The 17,148-nt window shown below is 43.7% G+C and overlaps 1 protein-coding gene across 1 annotated transcript; it reads right to left on the reverse strand.

Annotated features, from left to right (window-relative positions):
• Window positions 1–7,919: 7,919 nt before the first annotated feature.
• LOC113338556 lies at window positions 7,920–8,537 on the reverse strand. Its single transcript, XM_026583951.1, has one exon. The coding sequence runs from the start codon at window positions 8,535–8,537 to the stop codon at window positions 7,920–7,922; it is 618 nt and encodes a 205-aa protein (XP_026439736.1).
• Window positions 8,538–17,148: the final 8,611 nt, after the last annotated feature.

Below are 17,148 nucleotides of genomic sequence, written 5' to 3' on the forward strand. Positions count from 1 at the left end.
TTGGTGAAGGATCCTTCTTCAAGGGGGGTTGCACTGAAAGTGGATTTGACTAGGAACGTCTCAACCAAGAGGAAATCTTCGGATATGAGTCATCCGAAAAAACCGTAGTCGTCAAGGTTACATCTTCTGACGCTGCCCTAGTTATCCGAAGCATTCTAGTTTCGAAGAAGAAGAAGAAGGTTACTTATAGTCATGTAGATCTCGAAGTTTTCAAAGCGAAGCATGGTATGGAAGCCGTTGATGTTAAATTTTACAATCAAGGGGATGATCTTACTTATGACATGATCATGAACTACAATTACGATGCTTTCCATCTGCTAACGACCGTGGGGGCCTTCGAGGCAGGTCTTATGTTACCCTTGTACAAATCAGGCGATTATTTTTACTATGATGCCTTGGCCAACCGCGAGGGTTCTACTTCTCATACCCATTGCCGTTCAATAGTCCAATTGAGTGGGAATTATCTTCGGACGCTTAAAGAGTGTTATCTTCGGAGCCATAGAGAGACTATGATGACTTGCTATACTCCTAATCCTGCGAAGAAGGATTGGTATACCCCTGATAACTTCAATGCTTCTTTCGGGGATTATGTCAATGGTAGGAATTGGAAGCCATAAAGCGTCGGTCTTCGGAAGATGGCATCCTCCCAAGGAGAGGTTCGTTTTTTGAGTGAAGTGAGCGACTCAAAGCTTCGATATATCCCTGGTACTGAGAAGACTGGAAATACGAAGCCTTTCCGAAGAACGATCACCTCAAACGTGGCCATGACTATAAGTGGAACGCTACTCCCCTTGAGATCATCGTCCCTTGGGCTCATGGTTGGGTGTCTGGTGCACATGGATGACACCCTACTTCTGACAGCCAGCCTCGAGATGGTGCCCCGTCTCGATATGGTGATTTCTGTCCTTGGCGGCTAAATTTTGCTGGTATGAATTTTGATTACGCTGTTGACGTTGCCGAGGTAGATGAAGAGGAGAGTTCTGATGTAGTTCTTCCTTCGAAGAGTGCTACTACTGTCAAGGTATGATTCCGTATATGAATGTGTGGTTTATGTATACTTGCCCCTGGAATCAAAGATTGACTATGTGTTTGTCTCAGGCTTCGAAGACGAAAAAGATTGGTCCAGTTCAGTCTTCTACCGTTCGTGAAGAGGATACAGAAATTCCCGAGATTAATAGTCCTGTGAACGATGAAGAGAATTACGATGAGGATGTTACCGATGACGAAGAACGTATGGATATTTTCTCCTACTGGTCACGAGGATGAAGAAAACGTTGATGGGGCTCCTGATCACGAAGGTGACGAGAACGTTGGTGATATGAGAGGTGGCGAGAACTTAATTTCTAAGGATGAAGTAAGAAAGCCTCCAACCGAACCCGCGCATGCTCAAGGGAACGAGGGTATTGGTCCTCAAGAGACGATCCCTAGCCGGGGGTCCAATAGATATTAACGCTGCTATGGGGTTAGCTTCGGATTTTTCTATACTCTCACCAAACGATGAATGGGATATTCTAGCGGTTGGTGAAGGTGAAAAGGTAGCTGAGGAAGAGAACAGCTCTGAAGGTGAAGACGCCTAAGCTCGTGCTGCTAAGGAGGCTGAGGCCAAGGAGAACTTTGTTAGCCCTGGGTCGCTGCTGGTGATGGGGCCTCTGCTAGTGAATCTTCTGATAGTTTGAGAGAGATGTGATGCACGATGGAGATGATGCAACCTGTGATTGGCTGATGAAGAAAGGCTTAATGTTCGTACCCAATCCTGCCCCCGCAATGCCTGGTGAGAAAAATTCCGACGCCTTCACTCGTCAGAGAATGCAGCTGGCGTCCCCTGACGAGGTTGCTGAGGCTTGGGAGAAATATTTGGGAGACACCTCGTCTAGTCTTTTGGTTGATCCTCATTCTTCCATTGCTCAAATGATGACTATAGTTAACGGGTATAAGTATGGTTATCCCCAACAGCGTGTTCTCGAGGTAGGTGATCGTAGATATCAAGTTGAGGGATCTGATATCTTTTTCTTAGTGATTTTTATACGGCCGTTTCTTATGAAGTTGGTGAGGAGCGAGCAATGTCATCATACTTTGTACCAGTTTTTCAAAGAAAAGGCTCTTAAGCTGGAGGGGAAGTTCCACCATAGGGAGGAGGAGCTGACTTTTGCTGAGGCTCTAATCGCTGCTAAAGACAAAGAGATATTGGAGTTGAAGAATCTTCTGAAGGGGAAAGAGCATCTTGGTGCTTCCGAAGATAAACTTCGTCTTGAACTCGCTTTCATTCGTAGTGAGTTGGAGAAGGCTCGTAAAGACGCTTCATCTTCTAAAGGTTCATCTTCGTCCTTACACTTATCTTCGTATCTCTCTTTCGACTTCTTAGTGTGTTGTCTGAGTCTCCCGACCCTATCTTCAGCGGTCAATATCCGAGAGTTAACATGACTTTGGAATGAGAGGACTCGTCAAGCTTCTCGGATTAGGGAACTAGTGGAGAAAATAAAAAATGAGGTTGGTAAGTGGAATGCTCGGGAAGATGAGCATAATGAATTGACAGTTCAATACCGACAACGACGGGAGTAGATGGTTGACATGCAGAATCGTTATAGCTCTGATCGCCGTCAGTTTAATGGTTCTTTGTTGTGGAGTACTCGTGAGAATCTACATGAAGCTCGTGAGGGTATTTCTCATTTATAAACCACGGTGGAAATCTTAGAAGATGAGCTTCGTCAAGATCGTTCATCCCATGATCCTGAGGTTCAGGATTATATACAACGACTCGTTCGGGAGAGGGACGATGCCAGAGCTGAGGCCTATGCCCTTAGTAATGCTTTAGATGCTTCTCGGGCCGATGTCGCTCGTTTAGTGGACTCTGAGAAGGACCTTGGAATTAATATGTACATGCTTACTAAAGGGATAGAAGATATGAGTAACGAAGTCAATCACCTTCGATATTTAGACTCCATGAAGCAGGTAGAGTTGGATGAGTGTCAGTTTTCTCTCACAAATCTTCGATTGGATTATAAAAAATTTCAGACGAGTATGATTTTCTCGACGATGCCCGGGACGCTGTAGTAAATGAATATGAAATAGCTTCGGCTAATGTCGAAGGTATACATTTGTTTGGTCGTGAGCATCTCCATAATTCTATTTTTCTAACCCATTTGTGCCTTCTTTTTCAGAGCTCGAGGGATAGCTTAGCCTTGCAAATGAAAGGCTTGAAAAGGATCAATCTAACTTAGTGCACCAGCAGGGTCAAGCTAAGTACTACGAAGGGATGACCGGATCTCGGGACGAAGCAGCGAAGGAGGCAACCAAGGAGGTATCCCAATTGAAGTCTTCATTGTCGCAGTCTGAGCTCAAGGCCACCGTTATCGCATATAAGGCTAGTTTCCAGCTTGCTGAAGAGGTTAACAAGACATTGACCAAGATCGAGCAGAGCCTTCTGAAGGATTATGGTATTATTAAGAAGTATTCTCGTCGTCCTATGCCTGAGCCTATAACCTACACTTCCAATCCTTCTTCGGTAGGAAGTTTCCCTTCGTCTCAGAAGAAGAATCCAGCTGACCACGTCGAATCTTCCAAGGGGAATTAAGTTCCTAGGTTCGTTGTAGTGGGTTGATCTTTGTTGATTACTTGGCTTCGGGCTATTTTTTGTTCATCTTCTGTATTTCTTGTTCAGTTTCCCCAAACTTGTAATCAACTTTTATGGAATGGATCATCGTTTGTTGGAATATGTACAACCATAATTTATCTGCAACGCTAGTTCATATAAATTTTTAGATAGTGTATAACCGTAATATGAGCGTATCTAAATATCGAGAAACGAATAAGTAATGAAAAGTGTTTGACAGCAATAACGAAGGGAGGTACCTTCGTCATTGACTTTGGACCTGTCACCCTGTTGGCTAAACCTGGGCCAGAGGGTTACCGAACGGTGGGGGTTAATGCGGTGCTCTCAAATATGTGGTGCCTTATCGAACTATTTACATGCACCCATTCTGCCGAGCCGCTTCTTTATTACTTGGTTGGGTATCTCTTTCTACTGGAATCCTTCCCCATGGCCCTACACTTATGGACGCTAATATGGGAGTCCTGAGAGATCGTATATAATTACTTTCCCCAATAGAGTTTTTGAAAAAGATTTGTTTGATTGATACGATGAGGTATGATACTCCTCGACCAGAGATAGAAACATGTCAAGCGGGTACACCAACTTCTTCTTCTTCTTTTGATACTCTTCATGCAGGCGCAGAATTGCATTGCTTCATGGGTAGTATGGAGTGAGGTATTTTGCATTCCAAGGGTGCCTGAGGACTTCTCCTTTCAGATTACGCAGGTAGTATGATCCGTTCCCCGCGATGTCATGTATGATAAATGGCCCACCCCATGTCGGTGCTAACTTTCCCCACTTTTTCTCTCGTTGATATTACGGTATAGTTCTTAGCACATACTGCCCTTCTAAGAAATTCCTAATATTAAATTTCTTGTTGTACTCTCTAGCCAACCTTCGTTGGTAATTTTCCATTCGTTGCAACGCAGTCTCCCTTCGTTCTTCCAGGTCGTCGATCCTTTCCAACATCATATCCGCTGTTAGGTTCTTCTCCCAAGATTCGGTCTTCGTGGTTGGCATGATGATTTCCGTTGGAATAAAAGCTTCGGCTCCATAAGTAAGGAGGAACGGAGATTCACCGGTGGCGGATCTGCGTGTGGTTCGGTATTCCCATAGCACATTATGCAACTGTTCACACCATCGACCCTTGTGTTCATATAACGATTTCTTGAGGATAAGAGTTAGAGTTTTTTTCGTGGCTTCAGCCTCTCCGTTACTTTGGGGGTAGATGGGAGTTGATTTGTTCTTCCTGATCTTGAAGGTATCAAAGAGCATGTCTATGTTCTTTCCTCGTAGATGCTTGCCATTATCGGAAACAATTTCTGCGGGGATGCCGAACCTGCAAATGATGTTTTGAAAAATGAATGTGAATACTCCTATGTCTCTGATTCTGGCCAGAGCTTTGGCCTCCACCCATTTACTAAAGTAATCCGTGGATACGATCAAGAATCGTCTTTTCCCTGTCCCTTCGATCAGGGGTCCGACGATGTCTATTCCCCATTTCGAAAATGGCCAGGGGTTGTCTGCGGAATTTAGCTTTTAAGCAAAATGCTGACATTCTTTGCATCTTCTGGATATCTTAGCTGCGTCTCGTATCATCGTTGTCCAGTAATACCCTTGCATCTTAGATTTGTCGGCTAGTGACCTCATTCCGTTGTGGTTACCTGCGTCCCCATAATGGATGTCCTTCAGGATATGGTGGCCTTCTTCCCTGGATAAACAACGCAATAAAGTTCCGATGAAGGACTTCTTATAAAGAATTCCGTCACGAAGATCGTATCTTCCCGCCTTTGATTGTATCTTTCGAGCTTGCTTCAAGTCCGCAGGCAGCGTTCCTTTTTCAAGGAACATATGTATTTCGGTTCTCCAGTCTTCTTCATTGCTGAAGTCTTCGTCTTCATTTTCTCTTGATAAGATATCATCTTTGACGAAGTCATCATGGATATCTTCTCCTGCATCGTCATCGACTATGTCTTCCCCTACATCGTCTTCATAATGGGTAGCAAAGGATTGTTGTGGAGTGATCGAAGGATCATATACCCTTGTTACCTTGATGGCTGCGATGCTTTCATCCTTAGCATAGATGATATGTATGCTAAGGCATCGGCATGCCTAAGGTCCCTTATATATAGATGTCGGAACTTGATGCTGGGTATCTGTGATGCTAGGGTCTGGACTAGAGCCATGTATGATGAGAGAGTCTCATCATAAACGTTGTATTCCATCTCTACTTATCGAATGAATAATTGAGAATCAATTGTTAGACGTACGTCCGTTATTCCGATTTCTATTATCAACCGTAGGGCATGTACCACGGCTTCGTGTTCCATGATGTTGTTGGTATGCCCCTTGAATTCCAGTCTTAGTGCATGTACGATCCTATCTCCAGTTGGGGTGGTAATTACGATTCATATGCCTGATCCTTCTCTATTCCTTGATCCATCAACGAAGACCTCCCATCGTCTTTGACTTGATGGCTCGAGTACGTCGACCAGATCTTTATCTTACTCTGCTGCTTCTGGGATGTCCTTCACCTCTTCTTCATTGTCCAAGGGTAAGTATGCTAAAACATCCGCCAAGGCTTGTGATTTTTATGCAGTTTGGATCTTGTGAATGATATTGAATTGATCAAGATGAGTATTCCACTTTGCTATTCTTCCCACTTTCCCAGCGTTTTTGAGAACAGCCTCCAGCGGTGCCTTACAAGGGACACGAACATAGTGGGTTATGAAATAGGTTCTCAGCTTTTAGGATACCCACAATAATGCTAGTATGAGTTGCTCAATCTTCGTGTAGTTTGTTTTTGCCGGATTGAGAGTTTTGTTGACGTAGTAAATTGGTTGTTCAATCTTCGTGTTGGTTTTGACCAATACCGTACTGACTGCATCTTCGGTTGCTGCTATGTAAAGGTCCAGTACTTCAGCAGGATCGGTCTTCTGGAGAATCGGGATTGAGGCTAGGTATTCCTTAATCTTCTGGAAAGATTCTTCACATTCAGCGGTCCATGAGAATTTACTTCCTTTCTTGAGTATGTTGAAGAAGTGCTTGCATTTGTCCGACGATCTGGCGATAAATCTTCCTAGTGCCGCCAGTGATCCGTTAAGATTTTCGACCTCCTTTAGGTTCTTTGGGTATGGCATTTCCACAATGGCCTGGATTTTGGAAGTATCGACTTCGATGCCCCTCTTTGTCACTAGATATCCAAGGAACTTTCCCGACGTGACGCCGAACGTACATTTTTCTGGATTCACTTTCATGATGTGCTTCCTCATGGCGTCGAAGATGTCTCTCAAGTTTTGGTGGTGGTCTTTGCGCAGCTTACTCTTGACAAGGATGTCATCAACATAAACTTATAGAGTGTTCCCAATCCATGGTTTGAAGATATCATCAACCATTCTCTGGTATGTTGCCCCTGCATTTCTCAGCCCGAAGGGAATTCGTGTATAACAATAGAGGTCGTGCGGGGTGTAGAACGATGTGTGTTGTTGATCTTCTTCGGCCAGGGCTACTTGGTTGTAACCAGAGTATCCATTCATAAACGACAGTTTTGGTCAATGATCAGGAGTGGATAACTGTCCTTTGGGCATGCTTTATTGAGATTGGTCAAGTCGATGCATATCCTTACTCCTCTGTTCTTCTTCGACACGATGACCATGTTTGAAATCCAAGTTGGGTACTTCACTTCCTTAATGAATCCTGCCTCCAACAGCTTACGGAGCTCTTTCTCGATCGCCTGGTGGTACTCTGGTGCCACTTTTCGTACCTTCTATCTGAAAGGGGTCATTCCTGGTTTTATGCGAAGCTCGTGATGGATTATCCTTGGATCAATTCCTGATATGTCTCTTAGCTTCCATGAAAATATGTCTGCATACTCCGTTAGTAGCCTTGTTAGGGACGCTTCTCGTTCCTTGTCCATCAGAGTACCTATCTTGATCATCCTCGGGTTTTCTTCGGTCCCTATATTGATCTCCTTCGTGTGTTCTACAAGTGTGACGTTAGGCTTCGGTTACCCTAGAAGAGGGACGTTCTTTAATTTCTATTTGGTAGGCTCTTCAGCCCCCTTAGCCGTGGAGATACCTGCTTCGGTATTTAGAACGATGCTTTCCTTCATCAAACTTTTTCCTGAGATTTCTTCGAGATAAAGGTCAATTTCTTTGTCTCTAGCAGCCACTTTGTTTTTGCTTCTTTGAGACTTCCGATGCTCACATTGTTCATTATTGAGTTGGTTTTGCAAGGTTTGGCATTCTCGGGCGGTGACCTGATCTCCCTTAATTTCCATTACCCCTTCGGGCGTCGGGAATCCAAGGTATTGGTGATACGTTGCTGCTACTCATTTGAGTTTATGGACCCATCTTCGACAGATGATGGCATTGTAGAGATAAGGGGCGTCTACCACACTGAATCGAGTCTCGACCTTCGTTGGTCCTTCCTCTACTTCTAACACAATGTCTCCTAGGGGATTCTTTGGTGCGCCGTTGAACCCGTAGATGGTATAATAATAAGAAATCAGTTGCTCATCATTCAGTTCCATTCGTTTGAACGTATCATAAAACAAAATACTGACGAAGCTTCCTCCGTCAATCAAGAACTTCCTGATGTTACATCCCGCTACTGGCAAAGTGAGCACTAGAGGGTCGTTGTGATCCTCCATGTCATCTTCGATATCTTCGGCGTCAAATGTCGTTGGTGCGTTCATCCATTCTTCGTGCTCATCAACTTCGACCCCGTCGATCTTGAATAGCTCGTAGTAGTCCTCGAATTGTTTCCTCAATCTTTTTCCTACCGGGGAAGTCAGAGAGGGTCCGTTGGATTCGGAGCATGAAATAGTATTGAGTGTTCGGGTTCCCTCAGGTAGTTGGACTTGCTTGATTCGTTTTGCCCTGTCATCGGTTTCTGCCTTCTGAACGTACTGTTTGAGGTCACCAGCGTCAATCAGTTTCTGGATCATTATTTTGAGGTTCTTGCACTTTTCAGTCTGATGCCCGTTGAAGCAGTGGTACTCACAGTAGTCTCTAGATTTCTCGTACCGTGGTGGTTGATTTCCTTTGGACCAAGGCCACTATAAGTTCTCTCGATCCTTAATCTCCCTTAGGATGCGAGTGTAGTTGGTGTTGAGCTTCGTAAAGACTTGGTCTTCGAATTTTCGGTCGTCACGCCGACGATCATCCCTTCATCCTCTTCTATCTTCGTTTGGACGTTCCGCTGAATTACCCCTTTTGGATCCGCTGGCTTGCTCCGCTGAGTTGGTCCGATGCGATCTCTGTGTTTGGGCACTCGGATTTTCTCGCTGAATTTCTTCAATCAGGCATGTTTCTCGATGATGACTCGAAGATCTCCTTCGGTTGTCGGAACACTTTCATGGATCTCGACGAACAGCGGGCTCATCCTATCTAATCCCCATTTATAGCAGTTGATGGTGACCACCGAATCTACGTTCCCTATTGCTTGACAGATTCTGTGCCATCTATCTGTATATTCTCTGATGGTTTCTTTGTACGCGACTGCCAGCGAGAAAAGCTTGTCCATTCCCGTGTTGACGGCCTTGTTGTATATGTAAGTTCTCAGGAATTTATCGGTGAGTTGGCTGTAAGAGTAGATGGAGTTTGGTGGTAGGCTATCGAACCAGGATAGTGCTGACCCTTTCAAGCTCGAAGGGAAGTATCTGCAAAGGACCACATCATCTTGATCCCATCGTGCTAAAATGCGGTTGTAGTATCGGAGGTGGGCTGCAGCATCGCTGGATTCATCGTAACACTCGAGCGCTGGGATAGGGCACTTCTGAGGAATGAGATATTTGGCTAAATGCGGAGTCAGTGGTGTGGTGTTGGCTTCCCTCATCACCTCTTCTAGTATTCCTCCTCCTTGTATCGCTTTCAGTTGTTTGATTTCAGCCATCATCTCAGCACGAAAATCCTCCATTGCCCGCTAGTGGTCCTCCATGCTTGTGGATCGTCCAGCCTTCGGTTCTCACTATCGAAATAATCTGAATCTTCGGGGACATAGTCTGAACCGGATAATCTATTTCCTCTAGATGGACTTCGGTCTAATGGTTCCAGATTGTTGTCGTTTGTTACGATAATTATTCAGTCACGATTGGGCTCCAGTGCCTTTGAATTTGCTTCGTCATGTTGGCGTGCCGCTCCTATGATTTGGGCGATCCTATCCTTGAGCTCCTGATTTTCCCGAGCCAGCAATGCCAATGCATCTGCGTATACCCGCTGGTTCTTCTTTAACTCTCCGAGCTCTGCCATCAGTTGAGGGGAATGGTTCGATCCTTGGTTTGGGGTCCCGGTTCGCACCTGTCTTCCAATGGCCACATTATGACCTTCGTCTAATGTATGGATTAAATGAGAGGGTGGATCGGTAGTAACTACTGGAAGTTCCACGCGTGGGGGCGCCTGCTGGTTTGCTGTAAGCAAGGGTTGAGTAACTGGTAGATCTTGGTTTTGGTCATTTGTTGGCGGCATTCCGAAGGATGGTTGCTGCACCGTCGACTCTGCAAACCCTTCCCGTTGTTCATGGATTCGGACAGCTGCCATCGTCTTTGCTGCATCGGCTTTGGCTGCTACAACTTTGAGAGCCGCTGCCGCTACGATGTTAGTATCCAATGGTGAGGTGATATCCGTGACATCTTGCTTCTGGTTGGCAACCTTCGATTTCTCACCTTTTTGCTTGCTGCGGGTCACAACTGGGGTGGTTCTTGGTGTTTATTTTGACGATGCTTTGGTTTTTCCCACTTCCTTTGTTTTCTCCATCTTTGATTTTCTGCAAAAAATAAGGCGTAATCGAAGAAACGGAATCCACGTCGGTTTTGTTAGCAAAGTTTGTTCAAAGGAAAGAGCATAGACCTAAGTGTGCATTTAAAGGTTTTCAAAGGGAACACAGCTCGAGGAATTAAACAGGGGAAAATGTAGATCCGACAATTGTAAACATAGATCTACCGACAGGTTTAGAAATACTTTGTGAAAAATGACAAGTCCAAGGGTTTTATATATGAACGCCTAGGTTCGACGCGCGTTTGTTAGAAAATACGTGAGTATGATAAAAACTTAAATGAAAGGTTTTGCCAAGGAAAATACGTGGGGTAACATATTTATTGCCCGCGAGGAAAAATAGAGATCTAAAAAGGTTTTTGTCAAGGAAAACACAGATCTAGAATGCTCTTTGCAAAAGTAAACGCTGATCTTAAAGAAAAACACAGATCTAGAAGGCTTTGCAAAAGTATATGCTGATCTAAAGAAAAACATAGATCTAACAGGTTTTTTCAGAGAAAACGATGGTAAGCTGCTGAAAACTTAAACGTAAGCTGCTCAAAACACTATTATATGGGGAATATCACTGAGAGACATAATGTAAAATCACAGGGAAAGATAAATCTTTTACCGGGACAAGAGTCCCTGTTTCTAGCGCCAGATTGTGGGCACAGAAATAACGATGGTATCTTCGTGTCCATAAACAATGTTCGCAATCATAGTAAGGCTGTCAAAATGACAATGATATGACTAAAGTCGTATAAAACAATAAGATGAGCTCCGAGCCTAAGGGCTCGTCCTTGCTTCTTATCATAGGGAATTCTATGATCACATTAAAGATGCATAAAGTAAAGAATACGAATGTTAAAGGTGCAGAATGTAAATGAGACGCATATTTACGTGGTTCGGCACTAAGGCCTACGTCCACGGAGGTTGGTGTTGCACTATATATTCAGAGATTACAAAGATAGTCAAATGACTTTGAGTGGGGGACGAAGCTAGGGAAGAAAAGGAACTCATACTTACTCTTACAGTTTCTCTCTATTAAGCTCTCTTTAACTTTAACTCAAAAATGGTCGACCCCCTCTCTCTTAGTGGAGAGGGGTATATATAAGCTTCTTCTGTGGGTCCCGTCCTTGGAGTACAATAGTCTTTATCGTCTCGGTTAATGTGACATTCCGATGATACCTTCGTTTTGATCCATCGTCTCCCAACGGTATTATGCAGAAACGAAGGGAACCTCCTCCTTCTCCAAAGGATGTTTGACACGTATCCCATAATTGTGTCATTTAATGCGGGTGGTTGGGGTAGCCTGCACGCGTCAGGCGGCTGTTTGGTTTCCATGTCACATTTGTCTGCCAAATCCATCCCTACCCTTGATCTTGGATCTTCCTCGGGATGGAGTAAAGTAAATCTCTTGATCTTCTACGGTACTTCGCGGTAGCTCATTCTTCCGTGCCCCTTGATCCTCTATCATTGGATGGGTCTGATGATGGATGGATGTAGATGAAAGATGCCCTTGGATGTTGAGACGTGGCATCATACCTTGATGTACCATGCTTAGGTGCCTTCCACGTATTGTTCCCTCGACATGTTGCAGATGATGAATTATGTGTATACATATATTCAGGGCGAAAATGTGCGGAAGAGGGTGAATAAATGGGTTAAGAGAGAAACGAACGGATTAATACAAGATATCCTTCCTAATGAAGCCGTGGATGAAGATACAAAGGTTATATTGGCGAATGCACTCTATTTTAAAGGACTTTGGAAGCAAAATCAATTTGAGCCATCGCTTACGAAGAAATCGAAGTTCTATCTTCTTGATGGTAAGAAGTTAGTAAAAATTCCCTTCATGCCGAGTACTAACAATTATCAACGTATTAGTTGTTTTGAAAACTTTAAAGTACTTCAACTCCAATACCAATCAAGAACACAAGAACCTGATGTTTCATTCGAACTGAGTGATCCAGAATTTTCTATGTATATAATTTTACCTGAGCAACGAGATGGACTTGGTGAACTTATAGAAAAGGTGAGTTCTGATTCAGCTAGTTTTCTGGATCAATATGTCCCAAACTATCATCCATATATTCGAACAGGACAATTCAAGATTCCGAAGTTCAACATCCTTTTTAATTTTGAAGTATCACGAGTACTCAAGGTTGGGTATAGTTTTGCCTTTTGATGAATCCAAAGCACAGCTGACTGAGACGGTGAATATTGATAATTCGAGTAATGAACACAAGCTTCATGTTTCAAAGGTTTATCAAAAGTGTTTTGTTGAAATTGATGAACAAGGAACTGAAGCTGATGCTTCTACCGTTAGTTGTTATAGGATAGGACATGGTGCCATAAAGCCTCGTCCTCCTACTCCGCCTGTTGATTTTGTTGCGGATCATCCTTTTATGTTCATAATCAGAGAGCAGATGAGTGGTATGGTATTTTTCATGGGACATGTCCTCGATCCTTCGATGAAGTCATGATGACTTTGGACATGTCTTTGATATTTTGGATTTTTTTTCAATTGTTTCTTGAATTCAAGATATATTCCGGATCCTAAGATTTTAGTACAGGATGTTAACTTTATTCGAAGAAACCCTTAGAAATATATCTCTTTTAAGTCTTTGATGGATTTTGTTTGGCGTTCATATGAATTCCTCTGAAACCTTCCATAGTTTTGTTTTTTAAGTTGGATGGCTCCGAAATGTGGCCAATTAATAACATCAAACTTACTTCCAATCGTCGCATTTAATCCAAATATGTTGTTTAAGAAATTTTAGCAACAACTATTCCAACACTAGGCTCCCACTACCTGAATTGTGACGGTGTGCAACATGGATGTATGTGAACTCAGTAACTATCGCCCAGCCTCATTTTTGATATATGAAGAATATATAGACATGTAAATTGGCAGACGTTAATGGTTATTTGTGCATTCTGTTGCCACTAGAGTCATAGCAGATGGTGTTTCAAATCATCTTAGCATTGCTACTAACTTGGTGAAGAGGCAATCATCTTTTTCTTTTTTACAAGAAAGTATGATACTTTGTATGCATTTCCAAAGTGATTACAAGCTCTTTCCTTACAATTGCGGCACTGCTGGTTCAAAGGGTTCGTAGTCAAAGGGTTCGTAGGCAATTCCTGATCAGCACTACTTGCAAGTTCATAACATGGTTTTCCTTCAATTTTAGAGGCCCTTGATCATTTATAACTGTACTACTGAGTAGTTGATCGATGACTAGCACATACAACTGTCTAGTTAAATGCTAGCCTAGATCGATGGCTTTCTTTGATCACTAATAATTCCATAGCTGTATTTTTAAATACCATGTACAATTAGTTGATAGATGATTTAAAATTACACATATGGGCTCATACATGTCTTTTGATTGTAACTGCTTGTGCAACTTTTATGTCACAATGCCTGCCGACCCGGAAATGGCAAATTAGGGTGTTCACTGAATCATGTTTTGCTTACATGTCACAAGTTGAGGCCCTTTCATTTATAACTGTACGTATTAGTACAAGTCATGTTGACTCGTCCATACTAGACAAATTTTGGGACTGTGTGTACATATTTCATCGTCAAACACGTGTATGTAGGAAGACACGTGGAGAGCATGCGGACCAAGTCATCAAAACATGATGACACACGCCCACAGCCAAGAAGTCCATCCTGTCGACGTCAGATCTTCGCCCGAACAAATCCAAGGGCAGAAGTTAAAAGATGTACCAAAAACACGATGTACTGCGGAGCACTAGATAACTCCCGAAGAGTTACTTTATCTCATCCCCAAAAGAAGCCAAGATCAACGGTGAAGAGAAGGTTGACTGACGTGGACGTGACAGGGGCAGAAGACACTTGTCTGACACGAGCATGCGCCTCAACTACCCGCATTAAACACTCTGAGCAGTATACGTGTCGATCAACCCGTGGAACGAACGAGGATGACTCTGCGTGATCGAGCAATGAACGAAGACCTCCGCGTGATGGACAAAAAGCACAAGAAGATAAGGTTCCAACGGCCCACAGAAATGGGTCCCACACTCTAACCCTATAAATACCCCCTCTCCACCAAGAGAAAGGGGGATCAGAAAAAAAGGAGAGAGAGGAGGAGAGAGAGAAGGATCGTGAGTGTAAGTTTATCTTTGTACAATTCACAGACCTATGTAAACTCCAAAGTCAGTCAACTACCTCTGTAATCATCTAATGCATAGTGAAACGACAACCTCGTGGATGTAGGCCTTAGTGCTGAACCACGTAAATCCGAGTCTTATTTACATTTCAGTACTTTACTTTCATTTGATACTCCACGAGTTTTACTTTTGTACTACGTTTTCTTTATCTTCCTCTATGTGAACGCCTCTAGTGATGATATTAGATGAGGCTATGATAAATCCGAAGGTTTTGAGCCAAGGAATCGGTACAATCATTTCATCAGTAAGAGTGTGTATATATAGAGTGCGAACATTGTTTGTGAACATATAGATGCCTTCGTGATTTACGTTTTCACAATTTGGCGCTAGAAACAGGGACTTCGTCCCGGTAAAAGATTTATCTTATCCTGTGATTTCATCTTAAACTAGCATATGATTGCTCTGCTTCATTAGCTCTGACAGTATTTATCTTTTTTTAACTTTACCATATTCAAAAACGCACCCGTTATCTTCGATAACTCCGGCAGTATCTTCGTTTACTGGTTAAAAGATTTACTACTTAGATCCATGGATTTACATTTTTTTTTAGATCTCGTACAGACCTGTCTTTCCGGTGGGTTTTCGTAAATTTTCAAAGGATCTACATGCATTTTAAAAGGGATCTTCTCGCGTTTCCACGTACTTTCAATGAATCCACACTTATAATAAGACTTTAACCCATGTATTTTAACTCATATGTTTTAATCGAATGAGCCTTCCTAAGAGTTTTCTCTGTGGCCCTCGGGCAGTTTTTCCCTGTCTTGGAGTAAGGTATTTCGCAAACTAACCCGATCCGCACGGACATTTCTGTTGCTCGCTGTTTGAAATTCCCTTGTGCAGAAAGAAAGCGACAAAAGGACCCACGACGGAAAAGATGCAAGAAGCAGGAAATCCAAAGCCTCGTCAAAGGAAGCACCAAGAACAACCCCGGTCATCACCCGAAGCAAGCAGAAAGGGGACAAAGCCAAAATGACTAGTCAGAGGCAGGATACCGCGGAAATCACTTCGCCGATGAACGCTAACTCCGTTGCAGCCGCGGCTCTCACAGCAGCGGCGAAAAAGTACAGTACGGCGGCGGCAACCCTGAAGGCTGCAGAAGCCAGCAAAACTCTTGCTACGAATCAATTTCATCAGCCAAAAGAAAAGGTAGATAAATCCAGAACACATCAACCCGCGCACCCGCCAACCTTCGGAATGCCATCAACAAACGATCAGAATCAAACTGTACCGGCGGCTCTAACACCGCAGATGGGCACTCAGCCCGATTTGTAAATGCCAACAATCGAAGCTGAACCTCTACCACCTTTAGTACAGATCGTAGAAGAAGGCGGCACCATGGCCTTAGTAGCACGAGCTGGGACTCCCAATCAGGGGTCAAACCAATCACATCGATTGATGGCTGAGCTTGAAGAGTTGAAGAAGAGCTAGCAGGTTTACGCAGACGTTGTAGCTCTGCTGGCCAGAGAAAACCAAGATTTAAAAGACCGGATTGCCCTAAGCATGAAGACCAGCCAACAACTTGATGAAGCCAATTCAAAGGCACCAGAACCTAATCGAGACCGAAGAGTCATCGTAGCAGCTAATGGAGACGCGGCTAGGGGAAGTAGCGCGTCCGACCCGGATTATAATGACGCAGAGTCAGAATATCACGAGCAGAAGAGCGTAGGGCACCACCGCGCGATGGAAGAGCTGAGTGATGAAATGATGGCCAAGATCAGGAAGTTAAAGGAGGTCATGAGAGAGGCTAACTCCACGCCCCTAGCTCATCGCGTGGCCAACACCCATATTCCGCTGAAGTGCCCTGTCCCGACCTTTGAATGCTATGACAGATCCAGTGATCCCGCCGCACATATTCGGTATTATAACCGCGTCTTAGCCAGATGGAGTTAGAACGACGCCGTACTCTGTAGATACTTCCCATCAAGCCTGAAGGGATCATCATTGTCTTGGTTTGATAATTTGCCGCCAGATTCCATCCACTCCTACGATCAACTCGCAGAAAATTTCTTAAGAACTTACATGTACAACAAGGCTTTTAACACCGGAATGGATAAGCTCTTTTCGCTGGCAATTGGCTACAAGGAAAACACGAGGGAATACACTAACAGATGGCACAAGATCTGCCAAGCCATAGGAAGTGTGGACCCCGTGGTAAGTATCAACTGCTACAAGTGGGGACTAGACCGAATGAGTCCACTATTTATTGAGATTCATGGAAGCGTGCCTAAGACAGAAGGAGATCTTCGAATAATTATTGAAAAGCACGCTCGTCTTGAATAAATACAGCGTGAAAACCCGAGGGCGTACCCGCAGAGGTCTCACCGTACCAATTTCGTAGAACAAACCAATGGGGTCAAAAGGAATAGCTCAGTAGAACGGCCTCACGAAGATAGGAAGGAACGAAGGGATGAACGACGAAAATACGATCGAAAATTCGAAGATCAAGTTTACACGAAGCTCAATGCTAGCTATACCCGGATCTTGCGAGAGATCAAAGGAAGGGAAAATTTGGAGTGGCCATGGTCTAAGGGAAAATAGCCCCTAGATCCGAGAAGTCTAAAGATTACTGTGAATATCACTGCTTCAACGGACACCAGACCGAGAAAT

The sequence above is a fragment of the Papaver somniferum genome, unplaced genomic scaffold (assembly GCF_003573695.1).
Source record: "Papaver somniferum cultivar HN1 unplaced genomic scaffold, ASM357369v1 unplaced-scaffold_19, whole genome shotgun sequence".
NCBI lineage: Eukaryota > Viridiplantae > Streptophyta > Magnoliopsida > Ranunculales > Papaveraceae > Papaver > Papaver somniferum.